We start from the raw sequence: 16,048 nt of genomic DNA on the forward strand, positions 1-16,048 counted from the left end.
GCGGAGGGTGCATCATGGCCCTGCGCAGCAGCTTCGCCCGGCTCCTCCGTAAGCAGGCGGACGCGGGGCTGCAGCTGCCCAAGCAGGCGCACTCCGTGGCGCTGGTGGGAGCCCCGCTCTCCAGGGGGCAGGTGGGCATCGCGGCCGAAGCGGGAGGGGGGACGAGGCGCTCTCCGCCCCGCCGAGTGGGGGGAAAAGGAGGGGGACCAGGGGCCAGGCCGGTGCGGCTGCCGGTTGGTCCTCCTCCCCTCGGCGGGGCTGGCGTACCTGTCTGCGGGCAGCGCTGACTAACGCATCCCTCTTCTCTTTGTCTCACAGAAACGGCGGGGAGTGGACCACGGCCCCGCTACCCTCCGCGCCGCAGGGCTGGTGGAGCGGCTGGCCGGGCTCGGTGAGGAACGGTGCGGCGTCGGGGGCTTCGCCGGTGGGGCGGGGGGGGTGGCGGGGATGGGGATCGGCCTCATCTTCCCGCTCCCCTGGCTGGGTATCCCTTTCGCAGCTCGTTTGGGCGAAGCGTGACTCAGCCGCTTGCTGCGAGCCCTGGGGGTGGGGTGGAAACGGTTCCTTCCAGTTGAATCACGAAACCCAAAATGCCCCAGAGGCAGCAGCGCCCGGGGGAAGGCGATGCTTGCCGCGGCTCTGCGGTATCGGAAAGGATGACTTGCCGCATACCAGCTTGTGCGTGCTGTGAGAGACCTGAAGGAGCGCAGAGCTGCACCGGGTACCTCGTGGGGCTCCCCGAAACAAAGAGCGGCTGGGTCTGCCGGCTCACCCGCCGCGGCCTTCTCCGGCTTGCCATAAACAGATGGGCGTACCCGTGTATCTTCTGTGTTGGCACACTGAGCGCTTTATTGGCCTATTGCATGTGTCCTGTTCCCGTGTTGACTTTAGGAAAGCTAGAGAAATGTGAGGTTATTTAAAACGTTATGTGCAGTCAGTGTATCCAGTCAAGTAATACCATTGACTGTCTTCCTCGATTTGTCACATCATGTGTCTTCTTTTTCTATATTCATTATCAGCTACTTAATTTGTTTCTAAAATGCTTGTGTGCTTTCAACTCATGAAATTCAGAACTTTCTGGAAAAATCCTTAGATTTTTGTATGAGGTCTTGTCTGAAGCTTTGCTTTGAAAGTACTTGCAAATAGCACTTTGAATGGAAAGTTCTTCTCTCTTCCCTGTTACCGCTACTGTTATTTAAGCAAATCCATGCCCTTGTTTGTGTTTCAGCTTCTCTCTTCTATTGCTTTTACAACCTGAGAACTGCAGAAAATGAATCACCATTATTAGAAACAGGACATGAGGGATAGAAACTTGTAAAGCCGAATTCTGTCTCAGGGAATCTTTAATCTAAAGAGCGTTATGGAAAACTGCATGATGGGGACGGATTACAAGAGTGGACTACAGAAAGAGCAAATAATGTAGTTCTATCTGTGATTAGTGTTAGTGGAACTTAAATCCACGAAGAAGAAAGATAATTGCCTAATAACCCTCCAGCAAATTCATACTGAATTATAAGACCTTTAAAACAGAAGCTATTGTTCTGTGCAGGCTTATCCTGCATGTCTTATGATTCACAAGCTAAGTCCAATTTGCAATCAAATAAGTAGACATTCTTTTCCTGTCTTGTTTTGTGCAAACTTGAGATGTATGCCATCCTTGGTAGTATTTGAATTCTTGTGAGCATGATCTATAGGCTCTACAAACATAGAGGAGGGTGTCTAAAAGAGGTCTTATATACTGGAATAAAAGCAGGTCTGGATGTTAGTGTGCTTAGAGTTCATTTTAAAACTAATTTAAACTAAACTACCAGACTTGAAAGGAAGATATGTTATTCTAGGCAAGACGGTAGGCAGCAGTTTATATCAACGACGATCCTATACTGGAAGGATTGGGGTTCTCTTTCAAGTAGATCAGAACTAATACTTCCATTTTGTAAGAATTCTTTTGGGGGGGGGGGAAAAAAAAAAAACCCAAAACAAACAACCCAACAGAAAAAGCTTATTTGCATGACACATGCTTACTTCAATAGGAACTTGGAGAAGGTAGGTAGGAAGGAGGATGGATACAAGCCCTTTCTGAATTCCAGTAACAAAAAGTTGTGGGGATAGAAATGAAGCAAGCTAAACTAAAAAAAATAAGCAGAAGGTAAAAAATACTTTACCTGTTTAGTTGCTTATGGACTCCTTATTCATTAACCAATAATGTGCACAGAGATATTTTCTTGCTGTTCCCTTACAATTTTTAAAGGCTCTGCGGCTTCTGTTTCCTGTTGCTGACATATTCTTCTACTGGGGTAGGGTGGGTTTTTTTGGTCAGCATTGCTCTTCATTGCTACTTAAATCTGCAGCTCTCTTATGAACAGGTTCAGATGGCACATGGATTGTAACAGGGTCTGCTCTGAGGGCCTATCCTGAAACAATGACAGTCACCAGCATACACAGGGTTATTTATCTTGCAAAGACAATCTGCTTGAGGGTAGGGTGGTAGACTGAGGAGGAAACTACCATGTAGCCTTTTGTATTGTGCCCATCTGTTTGTGGAAATTTAACAAATGATTGTTTTTGTGTATAGGCTGACTATTTTTCTTCCTGGAGCTGGCAGGATAGCTTTGCCTGTAACCTGATAATAGTGTCATTGCTTGGACTCCTGTGGTACACTGAGCTGGCAGTAAAACTTAAGCTGCTTTCTAACACTGAATTTTCTTCTTATACATGAAAGAAGGCAATAGAGCAACTGTATTATTCTCATTATTAACTTGGATATTCTATTTATCTGTTATGTTAAAAGAATTAATAGTTTTCATGGAACCTTGTTGCTTGTTTTCCAGGAGCAGGTAAATAATACTGCAGCAGACCAGGTTTCTCCTTCAAAATGAAATAACATTTATCTAAGATATAGAGCTTCTGTTCTCCTGTATGTATTGGCTACTTCTGAAGCATTTATGTCCGTAGGGTCTGTGTGTGAGTGTTTGTTGCTGTTGCATGCTCCCATTCCCCACTGGGATCTGAGAAAGTGCTATAAACATGATTTTCCTTGTCATTACAAGCTGGTAACCATGCATGAGGCTGGCTGTGGAATGATGCTTCCCAGTAGAAGAGTGAGGGTAGATTCTGGGCAGTCTAAGGAAGTATAGATGGGGGAAAGAGGCAGTGTTCCTGTAATGAAAACTCGGTATTAACTGTAACTCTCAAATAAAATTGCCCTCACTTCTTTCAAGTGAAAGATTTCTGGTGATCAGATTCTTCTGTTTGCCTGAAATTGTAAAATTTGACTAATTCATTTTCCATTTGTATAGTCAAATTCAATTTGACCTCCATAAAATGAAGATGCTCTGAAGTCTCCTCTAAAATGCAATGTTCAGGTAGTAAGATCCATGCAGAGTGTGTGTTTGTGTTAGTCTTGTGTGTATATACTTTTTTACTTTGAATAGCAAACAACGACATAGCTTTTCATATGTTTGTATGCCTGATTTAATGACTTCCATTGATAGTGCTTAAGACACATCAGAGTCAGTGAGAACACTAGACCTTTGTTTCCTCCTTTTTGCACTGTTTTGCATTTTGCTTTCACTGGCCTGTATCTTTGTGAGGGAATTTTATTGTTCCTTTCACCCTATCCTAATTTCTGTTTTTCCATAGTCCTATTTGCAGTGTCCTGAGCTGCTACTCCATTTTCTATTTTTTTTTTTGGGGGGAGGGGGGGAGGAATCCCTCTCTTGAAAGAGACTGTGACTATACCTACATCGTATGACAAATTCTTGGCTGCCTAAAACGATGACTGCTTATGAACAGCTTGTTTATGCTTAGCCTGAAATATGAGGAGGGAGCTCAGAGGCAGATGGTATCACTAGTCTGTACCAGACTGTCAGAGATGAATCTGAGCCACTAACTTGACTTTCATCCTTCTTGTTAGAAGCAGAGAGAACACTTGGTAGTAGCTCGAGGTGTGCTCAGGAGGAGAGTTAATGTAGCAGGAGTCCAGCTTCCAAGCCAAAAACAGTGGGTGTGCAAGTCTGTAGCAGGGATAATTTAAAATATAACTGACTAAGCCTGTGGGGCTTTTTATTCACTTTAGTGATGTTTGTCTTTTGGCTTTGCTTCTTACCCTAAGGGAAACTAAAATATTAAGACCTTAAAGAACTCTTCCATCTTGCCAAAAAAGTAAAAGTGCTCTATGAAAATAGAGACCCCCGAACTCCCTGCCATGGGGGAGGCGAGGGCTTGCAGGGCTGTGTATTTTTCTAGCAGTAGAAAGAAATGAGTGCAATATGTGGAGGCTCTTGGACCTTCAGTGGGAAAGAGTGGGGAAGGTAAGTGACAGATGTACTTGATCTAAGCTATAGAAGATGCAAAGTATGAAGTTCTTTAAAGTGAAAATTTCTTGGACATCTGTTTGCTGCAGATTAAGCAGAGAATCTGATCAAACTTAAATCCACAGTGTTGCCTAGTCCTCTTACTTCAAGGAGAGAAGGACCATTCTCAGATTTTTAGAAGTAATAATAGCTGTTGTGTTAATTACTGTAGCCTTTGGGGTGACTTTGAACACCTCTGCTGGTGCTAACATGGGAACAACTTTAGTATAAAACTTCTTCCCAAGTATTCATTCTTGTATGTTGACTGTTGCTGATGTCCTTTTTTTTTTTTTTTTTCCTCTTAGTTTCTGTATTTAGAGCTGGATGTGGCTGAGTTAAGTCAAACTTGGGTTTGGATTACTCTAGAGTTGATTAACAAAGTTAGGATCTGAGTTGCTGGTTTGACAAGTTAGTGGACTGCAGAGATGTGGCTTACAGAAAGAAGTAGAGCTATTTCTCAAAGGGAATGACCATCATATTACTATTATTTTGTTTGACTGAAACAAAGCTCTTCAGTAATAGGATTCAGGAGGTCAGTGTAGTGACTTAGAAAGGAGTAACCATCTCTAAAAGAGGAATGGAGCTGCTAATCCCTATGTGACTGGAGATATGCTCTTGCTTTGCCTAAAACCATTGGACTCCCTACTGACGTGTGCTGCCAAAAACAGCAATTCAACTTTGCTGTCTCACTGACATTGCTCATATGGTTAGCCTTGGTCTTAACAATAAATCATGAAGCAGCTTCTTCTACATGTATCTCCTCTTTTTCCACCTAAATCTTCTTGGGTGAAGAGTTTAAGAGCAAGATAAATAGTCTTTTGATTGTGCACCAAGGCATGCACTGGTGCTGGGATTCAGCAGATGTGGACTGGCAAGAGTTACAGCTGCAGTGTTGAGAAAATAATTTTCATCATCCTATCCAGTAAATGTGTTTAAATAGTTGCCTGTATCCCTGAAGACTCTGATAAAGTACACCATTCTGCTTGCCCTGTATTTCAATTAAATGGATCATAGTCAAACTACAGTTCGTAAGTCCAATCTTAAGTTAGAACAAGATCTGTCAGGAATTCAGTATTCTTGGGTTAGAATTTAGTTTAGCTTTGCACTAGCTCTTACTTCAGTTGTTTCTCTTCACAGCTCAGCATCGTAAACTTTTTAAAACATTCTAGTTTAGTAGAGCCAGTCAAATATCTCTAATATGTAGAATTACAATCAAGTCTAAATTTATTGTATAGAGAACATCAAGATCTGTCTCTTTTAGCCTCTTTCCTCACATTTTCTGCTGTTGATAAAGTTGAAATGGGAGACAGACAAGACTTTCAATAACTGCTGGTGGTGTAAGCAGCATGTTGTTTAGTTAAATCTCCACATTGTTGAGATGAGAAATGCTACTGTTCATGGGTTTTCTGATCATGTTTGTTATCAGTACTGTCAAAGCTAAGTTTATTAATTTGCTAGGAACGTTCTCAGGAGAAAATCGGTTAGGATATAGCATAACGTTGTTAGACTAACGCTAGTCTTCAGCCCGACAAAGGAGAAATGGGAATGCCCCTTTTTTTTACCCAGGTGCACCCTCCCCAACTTTTTTCCCTGAAATAGAACAGGTAAATAACAGTCCTCTCTTTCCTTTAGACACAAGCATGCACAAACACCTTTGTTTGATAAAATCGGTAAAATATGCTTATGACGTAGTACTGCAGCTTATTTCCAGAATTAGAATAAATGACCTCTTTTTGTTCTATACAGAGATAGAGATCCAAGAGACTGTTACTCTTGTTTAACTCTCAAATGTCGATTAGCCATGATTGGTTAGCTTCAAAGACCAGTGGTTTGACAAAAATCATAGCACAGTGAAATGGACTGGTTGTAACTGGCACTTGCGGTTAATCTTTGAAATTATGCCAGTTGTCAGAATGTATCAAGGGGAGGTGCTGCTCCAGTCTGGGGAAGGCAGCCAGGAACTGACTCTGATAACCAGGCAGGCAGAAGGAGCCCTGCTGAGGCTTTGGAGGAGAGCTCTTTTGGGGAGGCCTCCACTGAGGCTGTTTCTAGGTTGCTTCTTCACAACAGACCTGACTGGCTAGGTTTATTTGAGCATGGGAGGCTAAGCTCCTAGAAGTGGGGGAGTGTGCTCTGACAGCAGTCATCATTTATCCTTTTGAATGTTGTACCCTTTGACATTTGCATGATTACAACTAGCCTTAAAATTTACTAGAAAAATGCCAACAGTGAAAGTACATGGAGTCTTTGCAGTAGGTCAGTTCTGATTTTCTTCCCTTCCCCACGCTGATGGAAGACACCATCTGCTTGTTTTTGCTTAAGAATGCAGAGCTTTGTGTCGGTCATTGATTTGATGTTTGTTTGTTTTTTCCTCTCCCATTTGGCTGGTGCATATTCCAGGTTGCGCATTATCCATGAAGTTGGCTTTAAAAGAAACTTTGTTAATTTGGGGTAAGGTTCACTTGGTGCTTTAATTGTAATTGTTCCTTATATCAGTTTAGTTTAAATACACATAAAATTAAGCTATGCAGATCAGGAAACCTGAATTGATTATTTCTTCATATTTTTTCAATAAAGTAAGATTAGATTCAAGGACCAAAGAACAGAGCTCTTGTGGGTTTTGTATTTCTTTGGGTTTATGGCGATGCCCTTCATCCTTTATATTTTTATATTGTAAAATTTAGTTTTAGTACATCACTTAGCTGAATTTCTACACCCATTATCTCTGGATTGGAATAAGTTCAGATCATGTGCTGTTTTAGTTCTTTTACCATAAATGGTGTTGGAGAGGAGTTACTGTGGAGGGGCACAAAGGGAGATGACAGAGGGAAAAATTAGGTAATGAGTTGAGTTTTGATGTGCTTTTTGGTGCACAGAATCAGTTATTACTTTCTTATTTGAAATTTTAATCCTGTCTCTCATTGCGGACTCACAAGACCAAGATACCTATGGCAGGTATGTGCTTATGTGAATATGGTACAGAGGATTCTTTGTGGAAGGTGGAAATTTTTGTTGTAAAACCAGCTGGTGAAAAGCAGGGAATGAGACACTGAAGTCAAATAAAAAATAAAAAAAAAAAACAAAAACAAACCAACAACAACAAAACCCACAAACCCAAACCCCACAAAATCAGATCTTTCATTTGAATATGAAGAAGTGAGCTGGTCTGATGCTAGTTCCTTGCAGCTGGTAAGAGGGAGGGAGAGAATTTACAGTAATCTCTGATATATTCTGCTCTCCCTTCCTCCCAAGTGTCAGCTGTCTGGGTTAACCAATATTAATAATTGCTTACTTCTGTGACAATCTAAAGCACAAGGTTCTTGTTGTTGAGGAGAGCTGTTTTGGTATTATGACTTCCTATGGCTGTAAATGCCTACTTAGGTTCTTGCTATTGGGAACTGTTTCTAGGTTAAGCTTATTTGAAGGGAATTAGAATTTGTGCAGGGTTTGTTGGTGGAGTGGCAGACTGCAATAACTGCACTCGTCTCCTCTCTGATGCAAGCCACAGTGCAAATGTTTCCCAACACCTGATACTGACGTTTTTGGAGACCTCTTCAGGTCAAACACACTGGATTTCATAAGAGATTAAAGTTATAAAAGGTTATAAAAGGGAAATGAGGTGGTTGCTTGATTTGGTGTTGGGAGAAAATATTTCTTGTCTCATCTTATGCAAGGGACAACTTGAGACTACAGACTTGAAGTAGCAATTGGACTTAAGTTTTCTTGTTGCTATTGTATGAGCTTATAGAGTCTTCCAGTAGTTAAAGGGGGCCTATAGGAAAGATGGGGAGGGACTCTTTGTCGGCAAGTGTAGCGATAGGATGAGGGGTAATGGCTTTAAACTGAAAGAGGGTCGTTTAGATATTAGGAAGAAATGTTTCACTCTGAGGGTGGTGAGGTACTGGAACAGGTTGCCCAGGGAAGCTGTAGATGCCCTGTCCCTGGAAGTGTTCAAGGCCAGGTTGGATGGTCTAGCAGAAAGTGTCCCTGCCCATGGGGGAACTAGATTATCCAACCCAAACCATTCTATGAAGCCTTCTGAATAGGTACAGAAACTTCGTCTTAAGCCAGACCTTTCAAAAGTCCAAAAAGCAGAGTAGAAATTACATGCACTTGCCTTTTAGGAAGTGAAATTTTAGAGCTGGCAGAAACCTGTTGAGCAATCGAATGTTTGTATTGAAGAGGAGATTTCTTCCAACAGATACATACTCAGTTTAAAGAGAAGTAGACACTGCGTAACAAACTTCCAAGCAAGATGCTTATGATTAAACTAGGCTGCTGAAGTCTGTCTCTTGTAGTGGGAACCTTGCTAGCCTAATTTCATATTCATGTAAAAGTATGCAATTCACTTGTTTATTATGCACAGAACGCACCGGTCATAATGAATTGAGTCATTTGTTTGCTGTTGTGCAACTCTTTGACAGTGTCTCTGAGAAAGGATTACAAAGTCCGTATCATAAGCCAATGAGCTTATACTGAAAAGAAGGATGGTAACAGCTTGTCATTCTTTTTGTTCACAGGAAGGAAAATGTTAAATTAGTCTGTAAACATTGTTCATAATACTCATTACATCCTGAAACACCTTTTTTGTCTGTGGTGATTCACTAAACGGGCTGTACTCTGACAGTTTGCAGGAGTGATGCTTTCATGTGAGTCGTTTTACGTAACACATAGTATGAAGTAAGATCTAATAACAGTGGGATTTCCAGATTACTTTGAAAGTAGTTCAGCAGGGTTTAGAAACCCAGAAGAGGAAAGAATTAATTTTTCCACTAATTTAGGGGTGGGTTTTTTACCTCTAGTTCACAAATATCCAGTGTAAATAGGCAGTGTCAGGAGATCACTTCTATCTCATGTTCCACATGCTTCTGTTCCAATTCCTGTTTGCTGCCTAGGAGAGCTGTTATAATTGTTATAGTAGGATGCTATTGGGCACTGTCAGAGAGCCTGGATTTTGAAAGCTGAATCTCCTGCTATCAGATTGCTGCTTTTGGCTCTGGTGCAGTAGAGGGGGATGTGAGGGAGGCTTTCCCTGCTGCTGCCCAGGTGTTTTCCAGTTAAATACCCCCAGACTTATGAGTCACCTGCTTTTACAGAAGAAAATTTTCTCTAAATTGGTGCCAAGAAATGACTTAACTATAACTGCTGCCTACTTGTGGTTACTGAATAAATGAACTGTATTTTGCTTAAGATGATAGGAAGTTAATGTTACCATTGTCATAGCTTGCTAAAGGACATCTTTTGTTCCAGTTATAAGCATCATTGGGTTGAGCTTAAGTGCTACATTAATAGCTTATTTGAAAAGGCATGCAGGAAACTTTATTTTGTGAAGTGTGTTCTTAATTTGTATTTTTAACTTTTTTTTTTCCTAAGTATAAGTTAGACTCCTAATTATGAAAAATGCTGATTTCCTTTACCACATGTAGATAAAGTTCTGGTTCTGGCTGTGCAGGCTGAAGAAACAACTACCTTCTATCCCATGGTCTGCTGGTTGAATGCCAATGTGATGTGACCTTTCTCTAACCTGTTCTTGTCAGAAGAAGTTGACCTAGGAAAGGTCTACTGTACAAACTATTTCATTTATTCATTTCTTTTGGATGAAACATGTCCCCAAGCAGCCCTGTTGATGAAAGTCTGTCAGAGCAGGGCACTGAACCACTGAAGATTGCACTCCTAAGCTGTAGAAGAGATGTGTGCTGCCTTTACACACTAATCATTCATAATAACAGGAGGACTGTTGTGCATATATGCATATTATTTATGTAACTATACTGTGTGTTAGTATTCAGATTGACGCTTTTATTGTCATCATATTTCTTTCAAGCTCCTGTACCAGAAAGAAATGAATCAAGCCTGGTTTTTGTTTTCCTCACTTCAAAAGTGATCTCCCCTTGAGCCAGAGTGCTGATGGAATTGAGTTGTATGAGCTTGGTTGTAAATTTTCTGTGCTGTTGATAATTGACTAATGAATAAAACAGAATATATTCTTCATTTGAATGTAATTTGTTAGAGCTTGGAAGTGGAACAAAAGACTTCTTTTGATCATATTTAATTTCCTATTATTTAGTTACAAGCAAAATGTCTGTGGCATTTAGTCCATAAGTACTTTATGGTACTGTTTCATTTAAAAAGAACTTCAATCCTGGCTAGACCTGATCTGCTGCACTGGCAAATAGTGTGGATGCTGTGCTTTCTAATGAATGTATGGGATCTGGCTTTCCTATCTGCCCACATCTTTTTCTAGTTTTCAGAAATTGCATCTACTGCCACTTAAAAGACCCACATATATTCTTCATGTTAACTTCCTGTGCTGATCTAAAAAGCTGTTTATAGCTATTAGTAGCTTAAAATGCAGTGCCCCAGCTACCAAAGAAAGTAAGTGCATGTTGTTTGGTGTGGTGGACTATATAAATCTTTCACTAATGGCCAAATAACAAGAAGATCCACCAGATTGTACTGCACTACAGCATGTCTAACCATTGAGCGATTTCTATGTTGGGCAAAGCAACATAGTTGAAAAAGACTTAGTTTTTTAATTTCTTTAAAGCAAAACTATGTGCAAGCAGGCATATGAAATGGAAGACAATTCAGGACTTCAAGTATTAGACTAATATCTGAGACACTCTATATAGGAGCTAAGAAAATACATCAATAATTACTTTAATAATTTGACATAAATTCTTTGCTGTTCAGTAAGCATTAAGACAAATGTACATGTTGATTTCATCTCTAATATTTTGTGTGTGTGTACTGTCTATTCACTAAACCTCCCTTTTGCCCTAAGATCATTTACTCATAGCTTTCAAAACTCTAGGCACAAATAAAAAAAATAAATAGTAGGAAGAAAAGATATTAATGTTTGAGGATTGGATTAGTGCGTACTTCTGAGATTAACTGTATCTTAATCAGATAGCCATTGGATCGTTGGCTGAAACCATTCACATCACCCTGGGAAACTTGAGTTATCCTCTGCAAGCACATAAAAACAGGCCCTAAATAAGAGGACAGCACAAAGCTGAGAAAAGAAGCGGCTACAAGGTTTATGAACTCTGTCTGAAAAACAAACTTTTGAAGATAGTAACAAAAACTGAAGGCATCTATTGTCTTTAATAGAGATTAGGCTTTTTTTTTTTTTTAATATAAATAACTAGAGAGAGGCATTTTAATGCAGGTGATATGAGTACCATTTGTCCAAAAGGTGGACAAGATCCCAAAAGTGTGTCTGTCCATCCATCTCTAGCATACCCACAGCGTAAGCTGTATGAGCCTGATGTGATTGTAAGCAACAAATGGCTCTTTTATTCAGAAGCTGAACCACGTCTTTTTGCCTTACAAATGGGGACTGGGAGGAGGGCAGGGTATTGAAGAAAAATTCTTGAACACAAGCGATACTTCTCTAAACACACTTCCTAAAATCTGCTGTTAGGCATGCCTTGAGCATAACCTGAAGAATCTTAACTAATTCCTTAAAGTGCTGTGAAAGATGGCATGGTTGGTTCTTGGTTTTACACTGATCTAAAGATACAGCTTTGTGATACAACTTCCTTTCTTTTTCATCCTTTAATGGGTAGAAATACTTGTGGTGTGCTTGTGTCCCCTATAAGAGAACAAAACATAAGTAGCAGTGCTTTCTTCCATTGTGTGATGTGCTGTCCTGCAATGTGTAGGTCATTGAACACAGCTCCCAACTGCAGATGTTGGAGGTATTAGATAAAAGGTATTATTAACTTGTACAGTGTCTGTGAAAGCTCTTGATACCTATTGAATGATGCAATGTCTTGGAGTCTTAACTTCCAAAACTTGTCTCTTGGGCACACTCATGTATTTTCATCAAACCCTGAAGTACTACAATGTGTAGCAGTGTGCATGTGTGTGAGAAGGTGCCTTGCAGGAAGACACCAAAAAAAAAAAATTTTGACGTTCATTGGACATCTTGGAACTCCTAGCTCTCCTAATTCTGCAGAGAAGCAGGATGAAACAGAGGGTAAAAAAAAAAAATGTAGTGGTTGCAAGGGAGATCAAATAGCACATTCAAATCTGAACAAAATGGGCTTAAAATTCCAGAGCCATCATACTGCTGGCTAATTAGGCATTGCCTAATATGGGGCGGAAAATGCTGTTGTGTGCCTGTATTGCCTTTTGAAAACCAGGGAGTGGTATGTCCTTGTCCTGCTTACTGCTTAAGTCTCTGCAGATAATGTGTTTTCTCACAGTTGCCAAAATTACATTTATTTAATCCCTTGTCAAGTAGCTGTGCTCAGCTGACACATCCTCTCCTAGAAAATACCCTGACATATGTCCGTCTATGTCCCTATTATAAAAAGTATGCTTGCCAATAGGCCCTGTCATCTAATTCCCCCAAGTGATGCAACCATTTTCCTTCATTCTTTTCGCTAGTCAAAACTCCTTTTGAAATTATAATAAAGTCATGTTTTTTTCAATGCTACTTTTACATTTTTTCCACCAAGTAAATTCACAGAGCCTGTTTCCTAGACACTAGACTAATGGCTTAATGGAAATTAAGCAGGAAACCCAGAGCCCCAAGTGGGCTGTTTCTTCATGTTGATTTGCCTGCCTTAATTTTTCAAATTGCCCTGTTAGGTGGCTAAGGGCAAAATGTCAAGTTCTAGTCTGGATGCTTTGAAAGGTACACAGACTAGTGATTCTGAGGAACAAATGGGACGGGCATGACTAATATTGGGGGTGGTCTTGACTTATTAAGCCACTATTGGTGTAGCTGCAAATACCTTGGGGCCTTTACAGTTTTCACTGGTGCCTGCAGCAACAGGCCTATCTGAAACTGAGAGGCTCTGTGAAATACTATTAGAAATTTTGGTATCAGACAGCACAGCTGCTAAAGATAAGGTCTATAATGTGTATGAAAGAAAATTAAACTTTAAATGCAGCTAATTAATGAATATGCTCCCAGTTGGGTGGAGGAAGGGAAATGGCACTCAAAAATGTTTCGTTTCCTAGTCTGTGAAGTGACTCCTTTTCAGGGTAAGTAGACAGAAATACATTTTAGGAAAGGCTGAGTCTTAAACCCAGAATGTTGTCAGGCTTTAACAGCCAATTTAGTTGTATCTTGAAGAGGGTTGGGGTCAAAGCCTCAGAATTAAAATGTCTTCTAGAACATCTTGCATAGAGAAAACAGGCAGGTTCCCTTACAAAACACTAGTGCATCCTCCGTGGAGTTGCCTGGAAGTACTCTAAGAATATTTCCATTATTGGTAACCTGGCACTTTCGTGTCTGGATTCTTGTGGGGTTTGAAAATGGAAAATAACTGTTAGGACTCGGGTATTGTTAGTGAAATGTGTAGTCCTAAGCATCTTTTAGCAACTGAGCTCATTTAAGGCTGTATACAATCTGTATAATTGGGAAAGAAGATGGTAATACAAACTGTACTTTTCATGTTAAAATTGCCAGGAAATAATTAAAAAAAAAAAAACACAACATTTTTCTAGGTGACTTTCTATAATTGTCATATCTCATTGCTACCTTAAAGCGACAATACTATCTTAAGCTTTTTAATCTGTAAAATTGTGAGACTTCAAGGGCATGCAAATAGTCAAATGAATCCAATCCCTTCCTGTTATTCCTTTCATACTTGCCCAACTGATTTTCTGAGAAGACCATATTTTGAATATTTCTCTGGGCACTTAATAACTCACTTTCTCCTTTTGTTGCTGTGTTTACAGGATGCCAAGTGTACGACTTTGGAGATTTGAATTTCACTCAAGTTCCCAATGATGAACTGTATAACAACCTGATTTTATATCCACGGTCAGTGGGTTTAGCCAGCCAGGTACTGGCTGATGCTGTGAGCAGAGCGGTAGCTGCTGGACACAGCTGTGTGACTATAGGAGGTGATCACAGGTGAGCTAAACTAGAAGCAATTAGTGGTGCATGCTGCAGGTTGACACTTGGGAGTGTAAGAATTTAATTAAAAAATAAAGGGATGGTGAGAACAACTTGGGGTCATTTCCTGACAATACCATAGGATAGCAGCATTTTGATTTTACTGCTGGGGCTTTTAGGGTGGAACACAGCTACAAAAATCTGATCTTCTGCATAGTTCCAGATTGTTCTGTGATCTGCAGACATACAAATGAGGTTTTTCTGTTTAAGAAAGTTTATGTGATCAGGTCTTTTCAATAACTGTTATGGTTTCTTTATTGCTGTGTCTTTGTGTCTCTTTTGCCCCCCAACTCTCAGGATGTTAACTCTTAGGATGGGTTTGTAATACCTGCACACAGACCATTTTGTAATAGATCTTATAATGTGTGAATCTCTTTTTCACTAACCTTTGGTCTGAGAATTGGTTGAAGAAGGCAGGGCATGTAAGAATGAATTGTGGGGGTGGATGGCATGACTGGAATCAAAAATGGGTGAAGAGCAGAATTGATGAGCGAGCATACTAGATTTTCTAAGAGATCATTTGGAGCTAGAACAGGTGAAGATTTGAGTGTGGGAAGGGTGACAGTGGGGAGAGAAGAGCTCTTTCTCATCTATCAGTACTAGTATAGTCCTGTACGGTTACTTGGAGTCTCCTGGAATCGTGATAGTGGCATGCCATGCAATTTGTATAAGATGCACCCTTTATTGTCACGGATGTCTGTGTTGAAACGTGGCAACGTTGCTGACTGAAGTTGCAGAGACTTCCCATTGTCCTTGTAGTTGTTCTGAAGGAGAAGTGGTGACTAAAAACTTTGCTACTGTACTTCCAGCTTGGCACTTGGTTCTGTCAGTGGCCACGCACGGCAGTGCCCACACCTTGGTGTGATCTGGGTGGATGCACATGCTGATATCAACACCCCTCTCACAACTCAGTCTGGAAACCTCCATGGACAACCTCTCTCATTTCTCTTGAGAGAGCTTCAAGATAAAGTAAGTATCTTGCTTGTACAGTTAGCCTACACTGAAATCCTCGGAGCGTTTTTCTTTTTCTGGTGTGAGGTGCTTTCTTATCTGCTACAAATGCAGACCTTTTTTATGTGAGTACAAGCAAAAATATGTATTATTTGTGTGTGTATACATGGACATATATATATACACGCATACACACACACACACACACACTCTTAGAAACAAGAATGAGAAAATGCTTTTCTTTGTGTTAGCACCCTTGTGGGTTGTACGGTAAGCAAGAGGTCACACAAGCTGTACATAGCAGCTGACATAGTGCCATTCCCATGAGTGGGGCTGGTGCTGAGGCTGTGCAACAGCAGCATTTCTACCAATTGAGCAAAAGAGGGCACCTCCCCCCAGCACAGCCTGTGAGAGCTGTGCTGAGCTCACCTTCAGGGACAGCTGGTTCCTGCATACCTTGCACGCTTCTTCTTAGTTTGGCTCTTCCATGTTTTGACAACCTTGGGGCCTGACAGGGGCTGCTCCCACATGATCCCTCCTAACTGGCTGCTTTGATGTTGGCTCCGTTGGCAAATATTACAAATTGGAACAGCTGTACCTGCTTACAGGGTGCTTTTAAAGAGGTAAGTCTTTGTCTTGGAAAGAGGTCAAATTATCAAAAAGCTGTTTATGGGGGCACATGGAACGTGCATGGCCAGTTTTTGCTACTGTCAAGACTGTAGGTTAACCAAAGGCCTACGGATCCTTTTTGGCTTAGCTGCGGACTGTATCTCCCTATACAGTTACCTGTAGCATCTACAGTGGCAGCCTGTGCATTCTTAATAGC

General features: G+C 40.8%; 1 protein-coding gene across 1 annotated transcript in view; it reads left to right on the forward strand.

Moving 5' to 3' along the window:
* Positions 1 to 16,048, forward strand: part of ARG2 (arginase 2) — a 22,958-nt gene continuing 6,910 nt past the window's right edge. Inside the window, exons 1-4 of the mRNA XM_082484834.1 lie at positions 1 to 131; positions 319 to 391; positions 14,052 to 14,229; positions 15,081 to 15,240. Coding sequence (XP_082340960.1) covers positions 15 to 131; positions 319 to 391; positions 14,052 to 14,229; positions 15,081 to 15,240 — 528 coding nt within the window. The 5' untranslated portion in view covers positions 1 to 14. The remainder of the gene's footprint in view (positions 132 to 318; positions 392 to 14,051; positions 14,230 to 15,080; positions 15,241 to 16,048) is intronic.

Source organism: Vanellus vanellus (assembly GCF_965231255.1).
Source record: "Vanellus vanellus genome assembly, chromosome: 6".
Lineage (NCBI taxonomy): Eukaryota > Metazoa > Chordata > Aves > Charadriiformes > Charadriidae > Vanellus > Vanellus vanellus.